The 26,242-nt window shown below is 29.8% G+C and overlaps 4 protein-coding genes across 8 annotated transcripts; 2 read left to right on the forward strand and 2 right to left on the reverse strand.

The window, feature by feature from the left end:
* Positions 1 to 16: 16 nt before the first annotated feature.
* On the forward strand, positions 17 to 15,832 carry LOC126867870 (DNA-dependent protein kinase catalytic subunit-like). 3 transcript variants are annotated; one of them, XM_050622900.1, is made up of 16 exons: positions 17 to 836; positions 982 to 1,163; positions 1,227 to 1,389; positions 1,472 to 1,587; positions 1,650 to 2,042; positions 2,120 to 2,301; positions 2,372 to 2,625; positions 2,705 to 5,004; positions 5,069 to 5,413; positions 5,488 to 5,640; positions 5,732 to 9,748; positions 9,841 to 12,171; positions 12,256 to 12,952; positions 13,040 to 13,242; positions 13,305 to 13,387; positions 15,684 to 15,832. In XM_050622900.1, exons 1-15 carry the CDS (start codon positions 710 to 712, stop codon positions 13,380 to 13,382), a joined length of 11,541 nt encoding a protein of 3,846 aa, XP_050478857.1. In that variant the 5' UTR covers positions 17 to 709; the 3' UTR covers positions 13,383 to 13,387; positions 15,684 to 15,832. The 3 variants fall into 3 exon arrangements, with proteins under 3 accessions (XP_050478857.1, XP_050478856.1, XP_050478858.1); XM_050622899.1 differs by lacking the exon at positions 15,684 to 15,832 and having other exon boundaries at positions 13,305 to 13,598; XM_050622901.1 differs by lacking the exons at positions 17 to 836; positions 1,227 to 1,389; positions 15,684 to 15,832 and having other exon boundaries at positions 1,018 to 1,163; positions 13,305 to 13,598.
* Positions 13,958 to 17,660, reverse strand: LOC126867876 (cell division cycle 5-like protein). Of its 2 annotated transcripts, XM_050622914.1 has the most exons (11): positions 17,463 to 17,660; positions 17,117 to 17,382; positions 16,904 to 17,034; positions 16,332 to 16,834; positions 16,085 to 16,259; positions 15,579 to 16,013; positions 15,373 to 15,491; positions 14,920 to 15,084; positions 14,746 to 14,853; positions 14,503 to 14,676; positions 13,958 to 14,415 (listed from the first exon to the last, which is right to left on the reverse strand). In XM_050622914.1, exons 1-11 carry the CDS (start codon positions 17,505 to 17,507, stop codon positions 14,194 to 14,196), a joined length of 2,343 nt encoding a protein of 780 aa, XP_050478871.1. In that variant the 5' UTR covers positions 17,508 to 17,660; the 3' UTR covers positions 13,958 to 14,193. The 2 variants fall into 2 exon arrangements, with proteins under 2 accessions (XP_050478871.1, XP_050478872.1); XM_050622915.1 differs by lacking the exons at positions 17,117 to 17,382; positions 17,463 to 17,660 and having other exon boundaries at positions 16,332 to 16,844.
* A 931-nt stretch (positions 17,661 to 18,591) lies between these two features.
* On the reverse strand, positions 18,592 to 21,753 carry LOC126867880 (exocyst complex component 3). Its single transcript, XM_050622922.1, has one exon. The coding sequence runs from the start codon at positions 21,587 to 21,589 to the stop codon at positions 19,331 to 19,333; it is 2,259 nt and encodes a 752-aa protein (XP_050478879.1). The 5' UTR covers positions 21,590 to 21,753; the 3' UTR covers positions 18,592 to 19,330.
* A 60-nt stretch (positions 21,754 to 21,813) lies between these two features.
* LOC126867901 (2,3-dehydroadipyl-CoA hydratase-like) lies at positions 21,814 to 26,041 on the forward strand. Of its 2 annotated transcripts, XR_007690457.1 has the most exons (5): positions 21,814 to 22,077; positions 22,185 to 22,438; positions 22,517 to 22,811; positions 22,901 to 25,313; positions 25,629 to 26,041. XR_007690457.1 is itself a non-coding variant. In XM_050622980.1 (4 exons), the coding sequence occupies exons 1-4, from the start codon at positions 21,963 to 21,965 to the stop codon at positions 23,176 to 23,178; spliced, it is 942 nt and encodes a 313-aa protein (XP_050478937.1). In that variant the 5' UTR covers positions 21,814 to 21,962; the 3' UTR covers positions 23,179 to 26,041. The 2 variants fall into 2 exon arrangements, 1 of the variants encoding a protein (XP_050478937.1); XM_050622980.1 differs by having other exon boundaries at positions 22,901 to 26,041.
* Positions 26,042 to 26,242: the final 201 nt, after the last annotated feature.

Consider the following 26,242-nt stretch of genomic DNA (forward strand, 5'->3'; position numbering starts at 1 on the left):
TAAGCAGAGAATAGTAACTAAATAAATGTATACAGGGTGGTTGTAACAGCCGATACAAGCGGCAAGGGGGTGATCCTACGCGAAAAAGGATGTCGAAAATATGGAATAAAAATTTTTTTTTAATTTTTTTTTTTTTTTTTTTCCATCGGGACAACTATCTACAGTGAAATCCGTTATAACGAGACGTGATAAAGTGCACGCGTACCGAGCGAAAATTCAAAGTCGATTTTCTCGAAAACAAAGCCTCAAACGAAAAATTTTTATTGTATATTTTCGACTTCTTTTTTCGCGTAGAACCACCTCCTGTCCGCTTGTACCGCCAGTTACCAACCATCCAGTATATATATATATATACTTAATTTCGTACACTATTTGTTGTACAATGCGATAATGTGATAATAAAGCGTTTCTTCGCATCATTTTAATTATTTAATAAAATATTTAAAATAATTCAATTACAAAATGGTCTTTGTTATAATAATTATTTGTAATATATTATTAATACGTAGTTAGCCTGTTACATACTTCTACGTCACATTATCTATGTTGTATACTTTTCTGTAATATTTAGTCGGAACACGATATCATCATATTTTTACAGATAGATAAAGCAATACACAATATACGCAGTAGACATAAGAAGATTTTATATTATGTCAATCAAAATTCAATCGCTAAATTATACTTGATTTATACAAGTTGCTAGAATATGGAATCGTTCAAAGCGTTTATGGGTATTTTTGAAAGAGCTGTTACAGAAAGAAACAGCACAAATTTAACGGAAATTTTGAAGGACAGTAAAAAATACTTTCAAAATATAGCAAAAGATGATAGTGGTATGTAATAAATCTTATTATATATCATAAAGTATAGATCTTATTTTTTAATACTACAGTAAAATATTGTATTTATTTTGTAGGAGAAATATATGTAACTGTATTTTAAATACTAACATTTAATATTTGCAATTTTTGTCTTTAGAATTGATGCTATCTATATTATTTGATGAAAAGAAAGGTTTACTTTCTTTTCTTAATAACGAACTTGGGAAGTACAAACCTGAGAAAGGTTTTGATACGGCAGTTAAAGAAGCATTTCATCTTCTTGAATTTATCATAGAACAGTTCTGTGATATATTTATACCATATATAGTTGGAACAAAGGTATAATATGAATGTTATTTCATGGATATTTACAGACCACATTAAAGCTTTGTTTGTTTGTAGAATGTATGCCAACGGGCACTTAAAACACGTTGTTCAGCACTTATTCAAAATGCTGCTTGCAGCACATTTAATATGTTGATAGCAAATTTTGAGGAATATGAAATCGAATTAGATAAAACTGTAAAAGAATTTGTATCCTTATTTCGTTTTGTTAACATTAAAGGTAGAATTGGAATATATAAACAAATTTATTTTACATGTAAATAATTTAAAATTATAAAGACAATAGTTTTAACTTTTTACAGAAAGAAGCTTATTATTTTCTGTACTTGGAACAATTGCAAAACATTGTCCAGAAGTTTCAGAGGCACAAGAATATCATATAATCTTCCAACAGTTAAGGAATGATTTCATCAAGCAGGTATATTTTATTGTTTAATATCTTTGAAGAAAAAATTTTTATTCTTGCATTGAAAATTTTAGTATAATCCACAAACTATGTCCCATTCACTTGATATATTTCAAGTATATTTGGATGCTTTTTCAAATATATTGACAAGGCTTACGGAAAAGATAGAAAAGAAGTATTATAAGGAACTATACACATGGGTCAAAGAATTAAGCAATCCACAAAAATACTCAGTTAAAAAAGTTTCGATGAGATCTGCAATTAATTTGTTGTCTAGACATATAGATTTGTTTGGTGATCTTGTTTATTGCGATTACAAATACTGGTATGATTTATTGACAAATGTGGCCCAAGATAAAAATGTAAAATGCAGTCAATGTGGACAATATGCTTTAAGAAAATTTTACAGAGTAATTGGACACATCTTAAAACACAAATCATCTGAGGGTGATAAAGCAATATTCCTGGTAACTATCTATTTTGTAGAATAGTTTATATAGAATTTGACAATATCTATAATATTTTAATATTTATTATGTTCTAGTATTTTAAAAATCTTTTCGAGGAACAATTAAAGAGCAGTCATCATGTAAATTCAAATATGCTATGTTATATTATATATGGATTTAGTCAAATAGCTGCACCATGTAAGATATATCTTACTAATAATGATGTGAAAAATATGTTTTCTTTGATAGCTAATTGTGCTATGTCACTTTGTTCAAGGTATCAATTATATATTTGCTTTTTTTAAGTATTTCATAATATAAATTTATTAATGCCCCTAATTTTGCAGGGATGATATAGAAAAAATACACTTGGAAAGTATTTGCAATTATCAAGAAGCTCTTTCAGAAATAATATTACATACATCCGATCTTTCAATTGATCAAATTAATATAATCACAAAGCTTAGTATTCTTTTAATTAAGAGATTTCCTGAATTCCCTGTATCTAATCAGAATTTTGCTGTATCCTTATTGGTAAATACGATCGTTAATATTATGACAATTAATAGAGATCTGTTAGACGAATTTTTATATAATTTAAGTAAGTATATATTTGATAAATATTCATAAATGAAATTTAATATTTTAGTATTTTTTACATAATGTGTTTAAATATTTAGTTTATAATGGAGTAGTGTGGACCTCTTTGCATACTTTATTTGTTGATGCTGAATTACAACGAGGATTGAATAATTTGTCAGAACGACCACTGTGCTATAAAGATTATTTGCCTTTGTGGTTACAACTTTTAGATCAAAACAAATATTGCAAAGATTTCAAATATAGCAGAGAAACTGTACAATATGTAATTGATTCAACTATGCATGTGGGGATTGCATTAATCGACAAATTAAATCTGTGCACAAAAACGAAAGAAGATAATATATTTTCAGATGTAGCCTTTTCTCAAATTGCTGAAAATGAAGCAGATTTTCGAACGTTCGTTAATATCGTAGATTTATACGTCGATATAATTAACAGCTTAGACACCTCTTTATTCATAAATACAATACACAAATTCTTATTAAAAGTTATTAGTAAATCTCACAAAAATCATTTAGTGTCGGGTTTTTATAAATTAGTACACGCAATATCTAAACATATTTGTGAGTTAAGTAGCGATGAGATTGAAACAGAAACATTAGAAATGTTAAATAAGTATATAATGAACGTATTGAATTTGATTCCTACATTTTCCAATGAATTGTTAACTACATGCGTGCACTTAATTTTAGATGTACCAATGTTATATGTAGAAAACATACTAAACAGTACAATTCCAACATTTAAAATTGCCTTTACAGTTGGTATAAGTGACTTTGAATTAGCTTGTAAAGCTTTAAACACATTAGAAAAATGGACAAATCATTTTGATAATGAAATCACAGCTATGTTTTTACAAGAAATAGTACCATTTTTGGAACCATATTTACACAGTGGTGAAAGTTCTGTAGAATTTCTACAAGATATCATAAAAACTGAGCGAAAAGTTATTAAACGAATAATATTAAGAGATGATGAGAACACTTTAGAAAGATTTCAAATGAGAGTTTTGTTGTTTATCGCTTCGCTTGATACAAATATAATAATGGATTTCATATATAAAAAATCTATGAACACAGGAGCTACTTGGGACAAGAAAGACTTACTCAAATACTCATTGACCTTTTCTGATACACAAGTGGATATCCATTTTGATAAAATTTTGCCCAGAATAATATTATTGGCTCAAAATTCTGGGGATAGACGGACAAAGGTAATTGCCTGTGAAGTACTTCATTCGATAGTAATGTACGTTCTTGGTAAAACATCACAATACTTAGTATCTAATCCAGATCGATTCGTTTCTCTCTACACAATGTTATGTCCAGCCTTACTAAATTTGGGCTGTGATTACGAAGAAGCAGCGAGACAAATTTTTTATCCTTTAATGCTACAGCTAACTCACTGGTTAAGCTCAAAATTTATGCTTGAATCTCTGACTACTACATATTTTCTCGATTTGCTGTTCAAAGGTCTATGTGATGAAGCCAATTCGTCTCTTAGAGAATTTTCTGGGATATGCTTGAGCGAATTTATTAAATGGTCCATAAAACAGTCTGATAATGCTGCAATAAGTCAGTCGAATATTTATAAAGTTATAAATAAAATAACGAATTTTGCTCTGCATCCTTCTACCTCTAAACGAATAGCAGGCGCAACGGCTTTTAATCATATTTATAGCATTCTACGTGAAGATGAGAAAACTGTATCTATATATTGGTTGGAAATATTATACAGTTTCATTAAAAGCTTGGATGGTTGTAGTGACCCATCAATCATTAATGCTCTTAATCATGTTGAGAGAGTTCTAATAGCAAAAAAAAATCTGTTAAATGCAGAACATCATAATCGTAGGAAACCTTATGAATTTGAAGGTTCAACTTTAGTCGATGCTGTAAAGTGGTTGCTCACACAATGTGGTTGTTTAGATCAACATTGTCGGATAAAATGTATGGAACTAGTTGTAAAACTTTCTGAACATGTAGCAGATTGTGACTCAGCTAAAACAATAATAAATAATTATATCGATACATACGGAATTGAAACGTTTAATAGTATAATTTTAAGTCAATTGCCAAAAATAGAAAATCTACCTGTTAATGGCATACTGCCTTTTTTAAGGAGTTTGGATTGTTACATTTGGTTAATAAAAGGCGATTTATTGAATATGCAATGTTTATTTGATAATTCAAATTCGCAAAAAGATGAAATTTTCAATTGTGCTAGGAATTTTATTCATGTGATGAATAGAATTAAAATAGAGAATAAGGAAGATAATTTAATAATATTATCGAAAGAGATTGAAGACCTACAAACATTGCAATGTAAAGCAATATTGAATATATTCGATTTTACACAAATTTTATTGAATTTTGATGTAAGTAAATTATTTTGTAAAAAATTTTATATTAAGATTTTAATTTTTCATTTTTCAATTTCAGGGCAATTTCATTCCAGATTTCTTCTTCAATAAAGATTTTTTTGAGTTAATTGCAAAATGTATAATGTGCCCACAAGTAATAGGGTTTGATTTAAAAAATCTTGAAATTACAGAAGAACTTTTTGTAATTATGGGAAACTTGCTACAGTCTATAATGCATAAAAATAATATTTCTTTGTTACACCTACTTAAATGTGAATTATTGATATACGTGGAGAAACATATATACGATTTTGTTGTATTAGATAACATTATTTATGGTAAAAAGAATTTTACTGAACTTAAACAATATGTTCGGGGTTTAAGCTTTTTGGATCGTCGTAACATCCTTAATCAATTAGATAAGGTATATAATACATATACATAATATTGCTTTTTCAGTACGTCATATTATTTACAATTATTAATATTGTTTTATAGATGAAAGAGTTGATCAATCGACAGGATACAGTTACACGTATTTTCAAGGCGTTAGTAAGAGAATCATTAGGAGAACTTATTTATGTAACTATAAAACCATCAGCAAAAGATTATCTAGAAATTTTAATGGAATTTTCACTTATTCATTACGAGGTATATTATCCAAATATACAAATAGAAAGTGTTACATATTGAAAATCTTTTATCATCATATTGAAAATATTTTATAAAATTATATTTGCAGTTTTCAATGACAAGGATGTTAATTGAATTCATTGAAAATGATACAATGCTTGGATCAGGTGATAAAAAAATTAAACATGGTGTATATTTCTTCAGTACATTTAAATGCGAAATATTTAGATACATATTAAAGGATATAGAAAAATCTATCGAAATATTTAATGATTTACTGCAACGAGATCCGTCTACTCTTCTAATAATAATGGAGCAATTATTTCTGTTTGTACAACGATATAAAAAGGAGTTCCATGATTGTGTAGAAGTATTAGTGGATACAGTTATTAAAAAATTCACAATATTTGAAAGTGTAATAAATAATTTAGAAGATAGACGACAAAAATTAATAAATATTCTTGGTATTGCAGTCCATTTGAAGCACAAACCAATAGAAGTATCATCTTTAAGTAAAGATTTTTATATGTGGATTCTTAATCAGCTAATGGACAATTTAGATATAGAATATAAGATATATATCCTTCATAATTTTCTGGTTTGTCTAACTGATATGACTGATACAAAACCAGAAGTACTTGTTATTTTACGTAATTTGAAGAATAATAGACTCGATGTGTGTCCAAATGATTTTTCTCAGAAGAATGTGAAAGCTTTAAAAATTACCAACTGTTTCCACAAATTGGTAATGTTATTACCAGTCACTAAATCGGTGATAGTATTTGAAACCATTATTTTATTTGCAACTGGTATTGCTAAATACCTGTGTAATGAAACAACTAATGAATATTTACAAAAGTACTTTGATTCTATTACCACTGATTGTGCTGTGAAATCTTTGCAAGCAGCATACAAATTATTTATGAACTTAACAAATGAAAGGTTTGATGTGTTACAAAGATTTCTTTTACCATCATTTGAATTTTGCAAAACTACTGAAATAAATAAATTCTTTGAAACAAATATTAAAGAAATATATACAGTTATTTGCCAAAGTTTGGTTGGAGGTACTTCAGATATAAAACAACTTATGGTATCAAAAATAGGATGTTATGATCTTGTTGCAATTATGTTTGCAAAATTACAAATCTGGGACATAGATAATGCTGAGAGTGTGATTACTCGAAATGCTATTGATAATGTGGTTACTGGAAAAGAACTTTTACATAGTTTATACAGCAATGCATTAAATGTACGTATGTTAAGGACACATGAGCCTGAGCTTAAAGAAACAACAAGATTGTTGCATTGTTCTGCATATAATTGCTCCATAGCCATTGTATCTAATATAAAAAAGGATGAAGACGCTTACGCAAGTATTTTTATTGAGAACAGGAAAAAGGAACAATTGATTTGGGAGAATATTGTAGATTGCCAGAAGCAATATAATTTTCAACAGACAGTTGCTGAAAATCCAAAGTATCGTAAAAGATTAGTTAATATAAGAAAGAGAATAAAACAAAGACAAGCATCTAGTCATTACTCATATATATATAGTTATGATTTATCTTCCTGTAGTTTAACTGAAGATATAAATGCTTACGATTTTAATGAAACCATAATACGAAATAAACATGATAGTACTGATAAAAAGGAAAGCATGAGTTTAACATTTGAAAATGACGAACTAAATAATCATGAATGTATGGCTTCCATTTGTGGAGTTCTGAGTCATATGATAGAAGAAAAAATATCTGTACCACCTACTGATGACACTATCACAGTGCCAAAATGGTTAAAATGTTTTCTTAGTTCTTTTACAACAACAAATTATAATAATGTCAGATTGTTTATGTTAAAAGTTATCTTGAATATGCAGACTGTGTTTCAGCCTTATGCAAAATTTTTCCTTCAGCCAATAATGCATGCAACATATTCATATTTGAAGAGAAATCAATTAAATTATATTATTGTTGATGTTATAGAAATGTTAATTGATTGGCAAACTTCTTCTCAAAGATTAAACGAATCTACATTTAATCAAAATAAAGATGAAATTCAACAGCTATGGGAGACATTGATTCAAAAGGTAATAGTAACGAAAACCGAGAAAATTTCTAAATCTATTTATAATTACAACATGAACATGGTAAAAACTGTACTCGAAGTATGGCATCCTTATTTGAAGCTACCTAAAAATTTAAGCGATAAGATGAGTACTGCACCCGGAGCTACAGTATATTTAATATTAATCTGTTTCATTAATGGCATGGGATTAGACATTATTCAAAGAAATGATATCTTAGAATTTCTGGAAAGATCTTTAAAAAAATGGCAGGATGATGAAGAAACAATTTTACAATGTTGTGAATGCTATGGTTTAATCTTGAAATCTCTGAATGATGATAATACATCAGCAAACAAAAGGTGCGCTATAATTGATACAATTCGAAGTATATTGAGACAGATGCAAACGAAATGCGAGAACAGACAGATGAAATGCATTCGTGCATTATGTAAAAATTACCCGATTGCGGCAATGGATTATTTTGATTTTGTTAAAAGAAGTGTATTTAGAGTAGATTTTCAGGGCAAGTCAAATGGTTTAGAAATATTTTTATTATGCATACCAAATTTTACTACAGATCAAATAGTAAAGGAGTTAGCTCACATGAAGCTTCATGATTTATTAACAAATAAAATTTTACCCTGTGAGAAAATAACATTAAAAATTATCCATTCTTTGGTTTATGTCCTTCCTCCTCCAAATATACTGTCATTTATAACATTAGTACCACCTTATACAAAGCATACACTTTCTGAATATAGAGAAATCGCTTATAGTATATTTATAAATATTTATAAGAAATACGCAGGGGACAGTTCTGGAAATAATGAGATAAAGGAGTTAATGCAGATCAGCAAAGAAATATTACTTAATGGTATATTGGATCCTACTGAAACATTACAAGAAATGATACTAAACTTTTGGACACAAGATGCAAAATTAACAAATACTTGTAAAGAAAGGTTGCTTGAAGCAGTAGATATATATACTCCCAATGCTGATCAAAATTTCTTACCATTCATATTTTTACTTATTACAGATCTTATAAAGAAATCAAATAATTATACACAAAAGATATTTGAACCTTTGCATGATTGCAGTTATAGAGACTACAAAATAGCTCTCTTATGGAGAACAAAGAATTTTGGATCAAAGGCTCCGCTTTTTGCTCCATCCTTAGCTAGTCAAATGAATCAAACATTCACTCAAATGAACACTACATTATCATATATGTCCTTTGATTCTACATACACGACATCGCATAATTCACAATTAATGCTTCAAGCAACTCAGGAGCTTGATTTTGAGCCGACTTACGTTAACGATACATCTATTGCAATGTCTATTAATCTAGGAGAAGATAATACATTTGAAGTACCAAAAGTACCGCAACCTGCCTACAATAAAAAGTCGAAACGATTTTTAAGCAGTGCAAGTGATATTTCTGCAGCTATAAGACAGAAAGAGATTAAAAGAAATATACAGCATGCGGAAATGATAAAAGACGAAGGCGTGCGGCAAAGAAGCAGTGTAAAATTGTATAGAAAGTATAGAATTGGTGATTTTCCAGATATTGAAATATCGCATGCTACACTGATTGAACCATTGCAACAGTTAGCAAAGAATGATCAGTTGATTTGTAAAGATTTAATAGTTAATATTGTTTGCTCATTAATTGAAAACTGCAGACAGAGTAGTTTTATAGGAAAACTTGTAGACAGTATGGAACATATTATGGAAAATGAACAAAATAGTAATTCCACTATAACTGCAATTTTAGAAATATTATTAAATGCTTCTATAACAGATTGTTCACCAGAAATCATTACGAAGGCCTCGAGGTCGAATAGTTTAAACTTCCTTGGATCACTTGTTTTAGAGGAAAATTTGATTCATGAGATAAATATTTATAGGCCACTTAAAAAGAAAATACGACGGAAACATGCGGATGACTCATCCTCTAAATGGTTGCTTTTAACAAATCTTTATAAATCTATGAATGATGTTGATACAGTTCTTAGCATTTTTCAAAATCATATTACAAATAAAGATATGCAAGTATGTATATAAATATATTTATCTTGTAGTAAATGATGATAATGAAATTGATTATAATATCCTTTTTTAAATCAGTTCTCTCAAAATTTTAGATCGCATCATTTGCCCAAGTATCTAACAAATGGGAAAGAGCAAAGCTAGCATATGAAGAGGCTTATGGAACGGAATCAGAATTAATGAAGGAGCATTGTCTTCAAGGCTTGTTTGAATGTCTAAGTAATTTATGCAGCTGGCATGAAATTGACAGGCACATAAAGGGCAAGCTTGATAGAAATTTAGACAACATTTGGAATAATCCATGGAAAGATTGGATGTTCCCCTGGGTGTTTGATGTTCATGTCCGTAAACTGATAAATGAAGACAATACTGAGGAATTCCAAAATGACTTCAAAATCATGGAATCTTGGCTGAATGACACGACAAAGATAAAACACATGAAACGATTCTTTGGGGAAGAATGTTCGATATTTTTTTTGCATAATCAACTAGAAGTTGCCCGTGAATTTTTATTGAACTCTTCTGATGAGATAAGGGAACAATGGATCAGACTTCATCCGCTTTCCACACAATTAAGAATTTGCAAGTTACAGAAGTTGCGAATCATCAACGATGTAAATAAATTTATAAAAATTTTGAAATCGGCTGAATCGTCGCGCGATTTAAACGAGATATTAAAGTTCTGGGATAACAGTATGCCTTCATCACTAGACGCTATACTCCCATGGGATAAATTAACGTCTTATAGGACTTATTTTATTAATAAATTACTTGATGACAAATTGAAGGAATGGAATGAGAGTTTAATACAGAACGATTCAGACAATAATCCTGATGAAAACGAAAATTCGATTACATATAGACTGCGCACTATTATCTTTGATATGAGATTGAAGATGGTCGAGGCATCGATAAATCAGAAGAACAAATACATAGCAAAAAATTATTTACGACAAGTGGAACAAAGTGTAGAAGCTCCGTCAATCTTTTTCAATGAATTTTTATTATTTTGTGGAAAATTGAAATACCTGATGGGAGATACTGAAACGGATATGAAAAAAAAGCTATCACACTACTCTTCTTCTTGGAAACATTGTCACGATCTTTTACGACAAAACTCTATTGTTGATACTACGAATGTTAGTAGTCGGAAGCAAATCAGTATGATAGCATCGAAGATCATAAAGTTTAGTGAAGAAAATGAAACATTCGCAGAATTGTTAAGAGAAAATACTATAATTTTGAAAGAAATAAACGCCGAGAATAATGAGTTATCTAGCATTAGAAATACACTGGAAACTTATAGCTTTAATAATTTGAAAACGTGCTGTGATATGACGACTAAGAATATTAAGGAATGTTATTTCAGTCTTGCGAAGTATTGCTATGACAGATTATTGCATGATACACATGATATTCAGTTAAGTAAAGAATTTATTCACTCTATATTGAAAGCAATGAGTTATGGATCTCTTGAGGCAGCCCACTATTTTCCCTGTTTGTTAAAACCTGAATATTTCAACGATCAAGAAACAAAGGATATTTTTATGAAAGAGATTGAAAGTATTCAAATTTGGCTGTTTCTCTCTTGGCAAGCCCAACTATTTTCCCATTTAGGAACGTCAATTGCTCCTTTAATTATACCTGTTCTTAAACGGATTGTTGAGACTTATCCTAATGCAGTTATTTACACATTTCGTTTGACAATGGAGACAAACCCTGCTCTCTTAAATGAAACTAGTACTTATGAAATTCGACAAATCCTTTACAATAGACCGGAAATCGATCGATTCTTGACAGCGCTGCATTATGTAGTCAAACCAGAATTATATTTACGACACTATTTAATTGAACTTAGAAAAAATTTATCTCTGGGAACAGCTACAGCTATAGATATATTTCTAAAGAAAGTATATCCAAATCTAAGAGAGAACAAACATGATCCAAAACCAGGGAACATCTTCAATAAGATTGCATCCTATAAAAATATGATAAAAGAGTTAGAAAATAAAAAAACTGAAGAAATTAAATTATGTGTGGACAGAATAATCGAAAGAATTAAAATATCACTTATTAAAAAAGATAATAATAAAAATAGATTGCAAGATTACAGTCCATGGTTGTGCAACTTTCCTGAAAGAGATGTAGAGATACCTGGTCAGTATACTGGCAATAGAAAACCTATGCCTCAGTATCATGCAAAAATTTTAAAGTTTGACTTAAATATAAGAGTTATGTGGTCAATGCGCAAACCTATTCGGATTACTATGATTGGTAATGATGCAAAGGACTATCATTTTCTGACAAAATTTGGAGAAGATCTACGACAAGATCAAAGATTACAGCAGTTGTTTACTATTATGAACAAGACATTACAAATTGACGCAGCTTGTAGACAAAGACAATTATCTATTGATACCTATCAGGTGAGTACTTTTTTAAATAATTCATAGAATATTTAAGAATAGTAAAATGTCAATATTAAAAGGGAATTAACTTTTTAAATGCAGGTGATTCCCTTGTCTAAAACAGTGGGTCTTATACAATGGGTAGATAACACAAGATCTTTGCAAGAGTTAATAAATTTCACACTGTCAAAGCAAGAGATAGAACGACACGATTCTATAAGTAAACTCTATCAAGAATGGATTCAAAACGTTGCTCCTTCTAAACAGCTGCATGAAAAATACAAGGAAGCAATAGTAAAGTACAACGCCTCAGAAGTGACTAATAAAATGAACGAATTTATTGGTAAAACTGAATGGAACAGTTTACGCAAAACATTGACTGTATTATGTCCATCCATAGAAAGTTTTATTACAATGCGTCGAAATTTTATTACTTCGTATGCTACTATGTGTATTGCACATTGGATCTTAGGCATTGGTGATCGGCATTTGGAAAACACCCTTATCGTTATCGATTCAGGGCGTTGTTTAGGTATCGACTTTGGGCTAGCCTTTGATGCTGGCGTTGACCAAAGAATACCAGAATTAATGCCTTTTCGCTTAACACCCCAAATCCTAGGCTTATTGAAGCCTTTCACCGAAAAGGATCTTTTGAAAACGATAATGATACATACATTACAAGCAGTGAGAAACGATCAAGGACCTATTCTATCTTGTATGGACGTTTTCGTTCATGAACCTTTGAATTGGACTGAACACGTTAACAAAGCATTAAGAGACAGTGAAGAAGATGTTATAGGTAGTTTTTAATTATGTATAAGATGAACTACTTTAATTCTTAAATAGAGAATAGCACGTGACTACTTTTATTTTATGCTAATTATAGATGTTAAATGGGTACCAATAAGAAAGATCGAAGCAGTTACGAAGAAGTTGAATGGGATTAAACCATCTTTGATTACACTAGATCAATTAAAAGAACAACATCATGATAAATATTTCGATAGATATTATGCTATAGTTACTGGGGATGATGACATCAAACGAACACGAGCAAAACTGAATGGCTTTTTAACTCCTGAGGAGCAGGTAATCCTTTAAAAAATTTTATTGTTGTGATCATTTAGCAATAAGGTTCTCTAAATTTTTAGATCGAATGTTTGCTGGATCAAGCAACTGATTTAAATATTCTGGGTCGTACGCACGTAGGATGGAAACCGTGGCTTTAAAAGATGTAATTAAATTTATATTTTTATAGTATATATTTATGATATAATTTCGATTATAATGTAGTTTTTCTTATGAAAATAGTATCTTTTAAACTATTGCTTAAATAAGAAACTAATGAAAATAATGTTTAATAATAAATAATCTTTAAAATGTTTATGTTTGTAAGAATTAGAATTTTGTAATATTTTTAAATATATTTTATACACTTTCCTGCATTTTATAATTTATTATGCGAATAATTACATTCTTACTTCTCTGAAGTAATAATAAATTTTAATTTTTAATGATTGATCGTTTATTAAAAAACTACGATATTTAATACAGTATTATATTGTCTTCACATAATTTTTAGCTTTTTGTCGAAAACGTAATTACATTACGCATCAGTATTATTAATTTTTATATTCGCAATTTTTAAATAAATTGCACTGTAAATAGAAGTTGTAAATTGTAAACATCTAAAATTTCTCCATGAAATTATTAAAATTGCTGATCAGATAAACTGCTAAATCAGGTAAAAATATAGAATTTACAATTTACTTTCTTCATTTAACAACTATTCTATAATACTAACTTTTGCATACAATAAATTATATTCACATTAAATTATCTCCGCTCTAATGAGCTGAATCGTCAGTTATAATTCGAAATAATATAATGGCATTCCATTATACAAAATTGAGATCCTTAAAAATTTTTGTTTGTTTAAACTTGTTTAGTGAATTTTTATAGAAATTAACTTTTTGTATTTCAAAAAGCGTTTACAATATTTGCGGTATAATATATTACAATAAGTCATCTGGTAATTATTCAACATTGCTGCAGCTGATCTTGCAGTTGCGCATATCGTCCTTGCAGTACGCGTTCTCGTTCAGTTTGTCTATTAACATCTTCCATAAGTGCATTTACTCGTCTCGGCACGGCTGCTTCTTCCTGTGTTTGTAAAAATTTGAACGTTGAAAGCTCTAAATGTGCTTGTTCTATTTGTTCCCATAGATCATGTAATTGTTTTGTTAATACTTGTGCTCTAGTCTATAATAAAGAAAATTAGTGTATTAATTAATTATATGTACATATTTTAAAATATGTATCTTTCGTACTGAAAATAAGATCACCAACCTGGTATCCTCCAGTAAGGACTTTTAATTTTTTTTCCATTCTTGCTGCCCGTTTGGCTTCACCAGTCATATGCATGCGATTCTCTTCTAACTTTCTTTCGCATGCTTCTACTCTATCTTTTTTTGAAGCTAACGTTGCTCGCGTGTATCGTTTTTGTGTTTCCAGATATAATATCTAACAAAGAAGCAAATAAATATATTTATCAAGTCAAAAATGTTTTAAGCATGGAAAATATGTTGGTACCTCTGACAAACATTCTTCCCATACAGTTGTATAAGAATCCGAACTTAGTTCTCCATGCGCCATACCTTCTTTTACTACACCCATTTCATCAGTTAAAAGCTTCTTTGCCTACATGAAATGTTTATTAAAATTAAGCAGCATTATAATTTCACAATAAAATAAAAAATATCTTACAGCAGCAAGTTCTTCTTTTTCAAAATTAACGTATGGATGTTGCTCAAGGTAAGCTTGAGCTTGAATTACTGAATTTGAGGAACCTTTACGATTTTGTTGTGTCGGATTTTGTAATGCGTCATACTGTAGCATGGTAATCATTTCTCTTTTAATCAGTTCTTCTGCCTAGAATCATATTCATTAATAGTTGTTATATGATCGTTATATACAGGGTATTAAAAAAAACCATTCAATATTTATGTAATATATACACACTATACTAAATTGAGTCTTAGTAAACATAAAAAAAATGTTTATATCTCGGAAACGGTTGAGCTTTTAACCTATGTTTACTAAGGTTTTTTTACACAGTATAGTGTGTTCTATGTACTAATATTGAATAGTTTTTTTTGAATACCATGTATATAATTATTATGTACATCATACATATATTTGACGATTATATGAACATACCCTTTGCAAATCTGTTAATGGAGTATCCATAAATGGCCTCAAAATATTCATATTTACATCAACTGGTCGTGGTAAATCTCGTTGTATAACTTGCGACCTCCTAGATAATTCCTTTTTTCCTGTAAAACAGAATACAATATTAATACATAAATAATTTTTCTAGTAAAGAATATACATTTATACTTCAGCGATAATGTATTATATACTTTGTTCTATTAATTCTTGTTGTTGCCTAGCATCTATATCAGCTTGATCTTCTACAATTTCCGTCGTGGTCGAAGTAATATCTTCGTTTTTTGTTTCACCTTCAGGAACTACTATTTCATAATCATTACGCGGTGTTGGAAGCGCACTCAATCCAGCACGCAACTGTTCCTTTACTTGCTTTTGAATTAACGGAGTCTCCGACCCGTCCATATTTTCATTTGGATTAATGCTGAGCTTATCACGAACCGGTGTAGCTGCTAAAACTCCGTTTTGCGTTCGTGTAGATGCTGGTGTGTTAAATGAATTAGCTGGAGTTCCGTCACTACGCTGCGATCGGAATGGCGTAGCCAAAATTGTGTTAGGAGTTGCCACAGCGTTCGTGGAAGGTACAACACCAGTAAAATCAGAATTATTTAATGGAGTATTCAATCCACCTGTGTGAAAAATAAAGCAATGAAATTAATATTTTAGATATATGTTTTTTTCCACATACAATTACACCAACCTTTTAATGGAGTATCAACATGAGTAAGAGCCATAACATTCTGAGCTTCTTGAAGTATTCTATCTGCAGCAGCTGGAGTACGTGGAGTTACAGCTGCATTAGTTGGTAAAGAATAATCAGCCAATAAACTATCTGATAGTGTGATACCACTTTCTGTTGCAACTTCACGAGCAACCTATTACAGATAACATAAAATATAAATTCTTATATATTTTACACAAAATAATAAAATATATTAACTAGATACCTCTGATGCTCTACCAAGCTTAACTACTTGCTGTAATTCTTGGTCAGATATCTGTGGTTCTGGTAAAACAAGTTTACTCCTTTTTTTTATTGGCTCTTCATTATTCAACATTCCCATTGGGATATCGTTTTCTTTACGTTGTTTCAACTTCTGTTTGTCTTTTCTGCGTTCCATTTCTTCCTTTTCTTGTCTCAATTCGCCATCTAAATGTTGCTGTCTCATTTTTGAGAAATCAATGGCAAGCGGATCTACATGCTCATTAGACGTATCATAAAACCCGGGTGCTGGTCGTTTCTCAAACGGAATCTCAGAATTGTAATTAACGCCGCGTTTGCGCTTATTCTTTTGTGATACAGTAATACCAGCAGCTCTCAACTCTCTACGTTTTTGTAAAGCAGCAAGCCTACGAGCTTCCTCTAACTGTTTCTCTCTAGCTTTACGTTTTGCCTTTTTACCCTGTGTGTTTGCAAGTCTGGCACGTGCCTCAGACAACATTTCCAATTCTGAAAATTACTAATTTTATTGTTCTTACATATAACAGGAAATAATAGTCTGTAAAATGGAAAGCTTACCATCTTCATCCATGTCCTTAGGGTCAGGCCTAGCTGGTTTTGTTTCAGGGTTTGGATCAATTTCTCCTGGTTTTAGTTTACGAGGATCATCTGCAGCATCATCTCCCTCTTCCTTTTTTTGAGCTTGATCCCTAACATGGTATAATGACAAAGAATGTAAAACTCATTTTCAGAAACATGTTAGTTTAAATTTATAAAATACATTTAACTCACAGCAAATATTCGTAACGTTCTAAGCATTGTGCAGCTGTACGTCCTATAATTGGCGCAATTGTTCTCCATTGGGTAGGCATTAATTTTGCAAGATGAAGAAGTTTTTCGTCTTCTTCTCTGCTCCATTCTGTCTTTTTTATGCTTGGGTCTAACCATTCAAACCAACGCGCTTTGCATTGCTTAGCAGACTTTCTATGTAAAAGAGATGCTATTCGACTCCATTGATTTTTGCCATATTTCATTACAGCAGCTTTTAAAATCTCATCCTAAAAATATAAAATATTTACAGAAAAAACTATCTCTGATATAATCAAAATGTAAATACAGGTTAGAAATCAATCTTCACCTCCGTATTCCGCCAAACTCCACCTTTTATCATAATACGTGGCATTTTTTATATATTTTTTAATACCATCCAAAAAGTAATAAAAATTGGAAAATTTTCACTGATTATCCCTATTTATTTGATAATTAATAACAACCTCATTGGAACTATAAATTAGCGACAGTAACATCAAAGAGGAAATTGCGATGTCAGCGACACCAGTGGAAAGCGGCGACAAAAATATTAATACAATTTTTTTAAAAGCAAATACAGAATAGAATCCAACATATATATATCCAATAAAAATGCTCTTATGATTTTGAAGAATAGTACATGCTTATAGAAAAAATAAAAGATCTATAAATTACAGATAAAATATTATAATATATAGAACCAGACAGAACTGAAAGTTTATTGAACTATGTTTTATTGTTCAATAGTTAATTAATTAAGACAATTAGCTCAAATGTTTCGTAACGTCTGATCTTCTGATTAAAGTATAAAGAATTATGTAAAAGACAATAACAAGCTAAACAATTCGTTATGTACTTAAATATGTATTTAAAACTGATTCCAGATTTCAAATTGGTTTTGAATTGTGAATATAGTTTTAAATATAGAGGTAATTTAAGGTGTACAGCATAGCATTACATGCACGATAAGCGGACTGTAAATTATTTATTGTTATAATAAATGTGTGGACTATATGTAAACTTCAGAGAGATTTTGGATATACATATATATTCAACATATTCAATACACGTATGAATTATACATACAATAAATAAGGAAATATTTGTTCAGTAAATTATATCTGCACAATTTGAATCATAAATATCCTGCAGTAACTCATTAATGCACATGTAGTAAACAAATACTTAAACTTATTGCTGACGTAAAATATTTTTCATATACAGTACTTTTGTACATGTTATTTTTTTATAAATTATATTAAACATTAAGAACACACATATATACATATTATAACTTAATTACTGAAATAATGATTAAGTTAAATCTTTTCCGCTTTTTTAGATTTCCTTTTGGTATCTCATATTTAGGAATAAAATTATAATACTTATAGTTATATATTTCTCATATATACAAAGTCTCATATTAACTGGTGGAATATTGATATTTACAACTTACATGGTGAATCTAAGAATTTAATTTATTTTTTATATATTAGCAACATGCATAGTTTTTACAAAATCAATATCTTCTTTTACTAAATATGTACCATTGCTTTAATTATTTGAATTATTACTTATTTGTTTTTATAATTATGTTTTTGAAACATATGTTAAATAAATAGTATTTAATTGTGTTTTTTATGTTATATTATATTTACATTATTTTTGTTTTTACTCCATTATGTTTCATGTGAATAATTTCATACAAATCAATTATACAAAACAAATATAAGTGAATATATATATACATATATACATTCATTCAGTTACTAAGGCAGTGAATTGATTATTGTATCATTTATATTATATTCAAGCTGCAAATAAGTAAATAATAAAGATTTTAGGCATGAATAATGCAATATATACATATAAGTATGTATATATATTTATATGCATGCAACATGTGCATATAAACCTAACATATATTATTATATATTATACAATATTTATTTACAGTTTTCAATAATAAGTTACTCTTTAATTAAGAAATAAAATCAAATTTAATTGAAAAATGAAATTGATTGAACTATTTACAATATGATAACATTTTTTTTACATTAATCGATAATTCTTCTTGTCATTACAAATTTAGAATATTTATATTATTTTAATGCATAAGTACAATATACCATTTACATCAGCTTCATTGATGATATGTGAAAAATAATACTTAATATAGCAAATTGCTTTTGAATTTCAAGGCTTCCAACTGAGAAAACTATCCTGTATATATATTTGTTTAAATATGCTATGTGCAGTAGATTGTGGAGCTTTACGATTACGTTGAGCTTCTAAAATGTATGAAACCTTTTCTCTTGCTTCACTGCGAGAAATATCACCTCTGAGACCCAATAATCTGACTAAATGATCTTCAGTCATATCTGGATATTTTTCAACCAAAGAATGTAAATCAAGAGAAAGAATTTCCGAATCTTCACAACGCAATACCTCCGCTAGTCGCTTGATTATTTCAAAAGGAGAATTAAAGTTCCCTACTTTTGGAGCTATTCTATCAAAGAAATTTTTTAATTTATCTGCTTCTGTCATTATTTTTGATGTACATGTTAAGCATTCATCATATGTTTTTAAAGATATCTTTCTTTGTAGCATTGCAGAAATGTAACGTTTTGCAATGAGATTTTGTGCCTCTGTAATAACATATTCAAAATTTTTTGGGCACAGGTGATTATAATCTTGAAAATAATCTTCTAAAGTCACACAAATGGTTTCTACTGGGATAGGGGATGATAACCATTTAGGAGTAATTAAATCTTGAAATTGTAATTCTAAATCTAAGAAAGATTCTTCTAGTAATATTGCTGCTGCTTCATTTCGTAATTGTTGATAATTTGATAACAAATTTTCGAATTTCACAGTAGCATCTCCACTAGCATTAGAAACCCAATACAGCTGTTTCATTTGCTGTGCTAATTCTGTAAATTGTAAACAATTATTAACAACTGTAATCATATGATGTGTAAAGTAAGGTACTTGGCTTCTATCCTCAAAATGTTTGTTTTTAAATTCCAGTATTGCTTGTTTGTACATAAATCCATATTTAATTACTTGTTCAATGCACAGGACTATAGCCTGTGCTGTTAATTCAATGCTAATTGTTTTTGTAACTTGGAGATTTTGATCAATCATTTGAAATATAATCACAGGTGCTGCTGTGTGATAGTATGTTTCTTGAGTGCTTCCTTCTGGTAATACACCACTCCACCAGTCTACTTTTTCAGTTTCCAAAGTCTTTTTCATCCAGTCTTCATAATTTTGACACATATTCTTCAAATATTTCTCTTGCAGATCATTTATAATTTCAAGACTCAACAAAGGGCCTATATCACTTGTATCAATATTTAATTCAGGATGTTGCATTAATTCTGGGCCAGTATAAGTATTCATAATCCATGATAATAAAGATACATATTCATTTCCTTCCAAGCCATTGGCAATTATGTCCTTCAAATGTTGTGATAAACTTGTATGATACATTTTAACAAAAGTTCTTACAATATTATACCAAGGTGGAAAACAAGGTTCACAAAGAGTTTTAGCAACTCTCAAATCTTCCAAAATTAAGAGTCTTGTAAGCTCTAAATACCTAACTAACCACATTTTGTTATCCACTCTTTCCTCAACATGCGTTCCTTCAATTCTATTGGCTACAGATTTTTCTAAAACTTTCATTGCCATATCTTTCCACTTTTTAGGTCTTCCTGGTGGCATAAATCCACTTTGTTTATGTCTCTGAATAGCAAAATGATCTGCTTTCTCTTCTCTTTCTATAATTCTCAATGCTGTGACTATAACAGTAGGTTCTTTTCTCACTGTGTTTAATGTACGACTTAATACTAATCTAATTTGTTTCTCCATTAGTTGAGAAAGCATTTCAACATCCTCTAAATAAGCTTTTAACATAACTGTATCAGCTGGGGACTGATTTGGAAGTTTGTGAAGTTCATACAACAAATCATCTCTTGAATTTTCAAGATCCATAATAATCTGATGAGCATACAGTAGATTCCCCTGGTTTATCCACTGTTTAGTCATTTCAACGCTTTCTGGTAAAGTAAACGTATGTTTCAAATTTTCTTTGGCAGTAACATATTGAGAGTGACGCATATTCTCTTCTTGAACAGCTTGCAATTTTGCACTGAGTTCTGGAACTTTACTGAATAATTCGCCAATATCATTTAGATCCTGTTTTATAGAAGCGCTACTCTCTAAAGAACTCTGAAGCTGTTCAAAACCTACACGAACTCCATCTAATTGACTTTGCATTGCAGTTTTGAGCATAGTTTCCACAGAAGCTTTCTTCCGGGCTATTCTACGTTTGTACATATCAATTTTTTCCAATTGACCTGGTCGTTGCAATAGATTACACCCATATTTTGTTGCCTTTGCCTCTGCTTCTTCCTCCAATTTTTGCAAGTCTTCCATTTTCAAAGCCATTTTGTTAATGTTTTATTTTACAAACTATTATTTTACTTTACAGCTTCCGATAATTATACAAAATTAGGAATAACGACTTTTACTTAAATAGATTCATTTAAAGGAAAGCATGCAGATTATTTTGACATTTATAAAACCTTGGTTAGGCATGTACCTTAAGATGCGTTTATATTGAATAGCTATCTTGTCAATTTTAATATAATGTGTTTTCAACATTGTAGTGCTTTGTAAATGCGCACTGTCGTATTTTCATGTGTTTATGTTCAATGAAAAACAAGGATTTGAAGAAAGTCAAAAAAGTTTGTCGTTGTCATACTATCAAAATAAGACATCATAGTACTTATAGAATTTTAAGTCCAATTCAAAACTACAAATGCATTTTTTAAAAAGATTATCAGGAATAATCAACCTACATTACAAACGCTATCCAATAAGATGTTTAACCTCCAAATCGTGCGTAAATGTAAAAGATGAAGTAGAACAAAAGGGTAAATAAATAACTTTTATTCGTGATATTATATAATACTTTAGTTTTTACGAACTATAGAGCAAATATATGTTCTTAGTGCATAATCATGTTTGTACATTATTTCAGAAAAAAATATTTTGGTAGATCATTTTGAAGAAATTTGTATGATTGGTATAAACCGACCAGAAAGGAAGAATGCTTTAAATGTTGCTGCCGCACAAGAACTATTGGATGAATTAGATAAATTTGAAAATGATGAAAATTTTTTAGTTGGTATCCTTCATGGTATAGGAGGGAATTTCTGTAGTGGTTATGATCTTAAAGAAATTGCACAATATGATGGAAACAATGAGGAAGTTTTACCTCACTTTGGGCCATTGGTAAATTAAGTAACTGAAATGTAAAGTAGATTATGTAAGTACTAGGATATTAACTTTTCTGATATGAAATGTTTATAGGCTAATAGAATTGAGTTATGTAAAAAACCCTTAATTGCTGCTATAAGTGGATATGGTTTAGGAATAGGCTTCGAACTTGCCTTAATGTGTGATCTCAGAGTAATGGAAGAAGGTGCAGTATTAGGATTTACAAATAGACGGTTTGGCATACCTATATTATGTGGTGGTACTGTCCGATTACCTGCTTTAATTGGTTATTCAAAAGCAATAGAACTGATATTAACTGGTCGTTACATCCAAGCAAAAGAGGCACATTCATGTGGTTTGATTAATCGTTATACAACTACTGGCAATGGTGCAGTTTATTTTGCAATAGTAAATAATATGTATAGATACATCAAAAGACATAGTGAAATTATATAATTACAAATTTTTTACTTATAGTGTTAGGCACTACATTAAATTTGGCAAAATCATTTGTGAAGTTCCCGCAAAAAACATTGCTTGCAGATCGTGCTTCTGCACAGTTTGCAACATTTTCTGCTAAACAATTAGAAGAAGCTATACAATTTGAGAAAGATAATGCATCTCATTTACTATTTGAAGAAGGAGTTGCAGGAGCAAAAAGGTTTGTTACAGAAGGATTAGGAAAACATGGAAAATTTTATAATATTACAAAAGTAGAAACTAAGTTTGAGGAATTTGATAAAGATCTTTTATAAAGATCATATAAAAGTACTTATTCCTAAAGACTGCTATATGCATAGGAACAAATGATACAAAATCTCATATAACTGTTATGTAATATACATTTAAAATGTATCTAAATTTTCTACTATGATTAAACTCCTTTACTATGAATACAATCACGTTATTTTGTGTGTAATACTCCCTTTCTTTAAAGAAGATTTAGCAGATAAATTTTTCTTAAGCAAGGCATGAGATTTTAATAGTATATCAGTGCATCTTCTTGCTGCTTTTCCAGTAAGGAGTGGTGTTATATTAATCATTTGACCATTTATATCTCCTGTGTAAATAATATTCATTGAAAATAATATTTCACATAATATTAAAAACTTACGTTCAAATGTAACTATTAGATATGTTAAATCCACTTCAAAAACATCAAAACCAGATATGTATGGTTCAAAAATGGAAACTTTCCTTAATTGGCAGTTAATTTCATCACATAAATCAAATTCAGCTAAAAATGTGCTTTAATATATTCATTAAAAAAGTAAATACAAGAAAGTTAGAATATAACCTACTCACTTGTACCATCTAATCCTATTATATCTCGAATATAATTCAATATTAACTTAAGTGGACAATTAATATTTATTAAAATTTCTTTATCTGCTTCCTCCAATTGTGTATTTTCCTCATTATTAGTAACAGGTACTGTGAAATAAATATACACGATATAGTATTCATTTAACGAACATTATTTAATGAAAATATTATTACTAGAATATTTGATTCGTATAATCGACATCATGTTACGATTGTCAATATTATCAACTTTGCATTTAGTAAATTTCGGAATATTAAGGTATGAATAATGGAAAAGGAAATTAACAAATTGGCTTGATCAAATTTGTTCTACGCATTCTCTTCGCGAAGGATACAAGGTTAAAATAATCGAAAGTCATTCGATATTTCATTGGTATACAGTTCTTGTATTGAATTTTCAAATTTGATAGTAAATCATACGATCAATTTATTTATAATATATAGTAGCTCGAAATTTGGAACAAATCCGAAAATTACATAGAAGATATTCTGTGCAAGTATACATTTTACGATCACATAAGTATCTAAACGGTCAATTATTTATCACATTAATAAGTCTCAATATTCAGTAGGACCATTTTTAATCTTTATTATTTGTTTAAGATGCTGTGTACTATATTTTTTTATTAAATATACGTTTGCTTAAAATGTTTGCTATTATAATAACATAATCACAGAATCGGCAAAGGAATCGACATAGAGATCATTGGATTCAATTCGTTCATAATATTTTTCGTCATCTATACTAAAGCTGGTGCATCGACGTAACAATATGTGTATTGGACATGCCGTCAATGATGGGTCGCAGATTTCCTCCGGGCGGTCGTCGACGCGTTCATTCGGCTGGAATTTCAAATAATCGTGGAATTTCATATTCAAGTTGAACAACGACCGTCCATAGGTTTAATTGGCGAAAGTAATGCGAGCCGGCCAACTACCATCGAGCCGGTTAAAGCTGTGTGACGAAACGAGTGCAGGTGGCGGTGCATTGTTGCGCAATCGTTCATATCCCTCCTCCTCCTCCTTCTTGTAACCAGGAGTCAGGACGAGAGTCCCCTTGGTAACCAGAAGGCCTTCCCCACCAAGTGCCTTCCTCCTTGCACGACCTGGTGAATGTTGCGCGTACTTAAATCTACGCGATCATCTCCGATCGTCTTTTCCTAGGATTTGCTTTTCTTCTCTAACTTTTTCTATCGATTGGTTACGTTTTCCTTTCGTTAGATACGCGTTAGGATATTCGATTTTGAGATTTAACTGAAGAAAGTAATTAATATTTGAAGAATTGCAGCAATTTTATTAATGATTAATAATTATGATATTAATAATATTAGTAATTAATATTTGACCAATTGTCGTGTATGTATGTACATATTATTAAGAAATTTATTATAATTGTTATGTTTTTACAAGAAATAGAAAGCATACAGTCCAGATAAAGACTTCAAGTATCAATTACAAAAGAAATAATTGGAGAAATGTCAGCTCGGTGAGATCTGTACATACATACGTATAAGGAAGAAAAGTGTACATAATTGCAAGTTGGAATTATACTGGAGAATTTGAGGTATAAGCTTTAATTTATTTGAGTAATTTAAAATATTCTTTATATAGTTCTTTATCTTGTAATATGATGGATTGTAAGATTCAGGAATTATTATTTGATTGAGTATTATTTGATGGGAGTTATTACTTGATGGGTAAGGAGAAAAAGATAACAAGTCCCACGAGAATACTTTATCGAGAAAATAAAATTTTAATAATTCATATTTTATTGTATTTTTTATTTTCTACTTTATTCAGTTTCATTTTAACAAATTTAAGTTTTATGAGAATTGAGTGTAAACTTCATTTTGTCTAAAATTTTTCTCAATTTTAACAGAATAAATGTTAAGTAGCATTTGTGAAAAAGGGATGGAACAAGTATTTTCAATGTATATTCGCAAATGATAATAATAAGCAGACAAGACAAGGAAGAAATGTGCAAAGGATAAAAGGGCGGTTCCCAGGATCTTCTTTCTGATTAAACTTGTCGTGTACGTGGCATTTGAGAGGATGATGCCAGAGCCTTTCACGAATCACCAGTCGATTCTACGGTGTGTTATTGTTGCTGACGAACTCGTGAAACAAAAGTTGCCTTCGTTGGGAGAGGCGAATCGATGCGTTCATGTTCTTCACGAGGAAGCGAGGTGTGAAAGTCGTACATATTTTTAATGTTCCTGATAGTTTCTATCTTTTATTACTTATTGTACGTTTCCTCATTTATATGATTATATAAATATATTATTATTATTAGATTGCAACATAAATTTACCCTGCTTCTATATTTATTATATAAATGGAGAAAACTGGAGGATTATAAGTTACAACCTTATATTTTGGAAATTTTAGATTCTTTCGTAGATATTTAAACACCTACAGAAACTTTTTACAAATATATTATATGCGTTATACAAAGCATTTTGAAATTTCATTAACGTTGTAATGAGATTCCAC

Source organism: Bombus huntii, chromosome 7 (genome assembly GCF_024542735.1).
Source record: "Bombus huntii isolate Logan2020A chromosome 7, iyBomHunt1.1, whole genome shotgun sequence".
Classification (NCBI taxonomy): Eukaryota; Metazoa; Arthropoda; class Insecta; order Hymenoptera; family Apidae; genus Bombus; species Bombus huntii.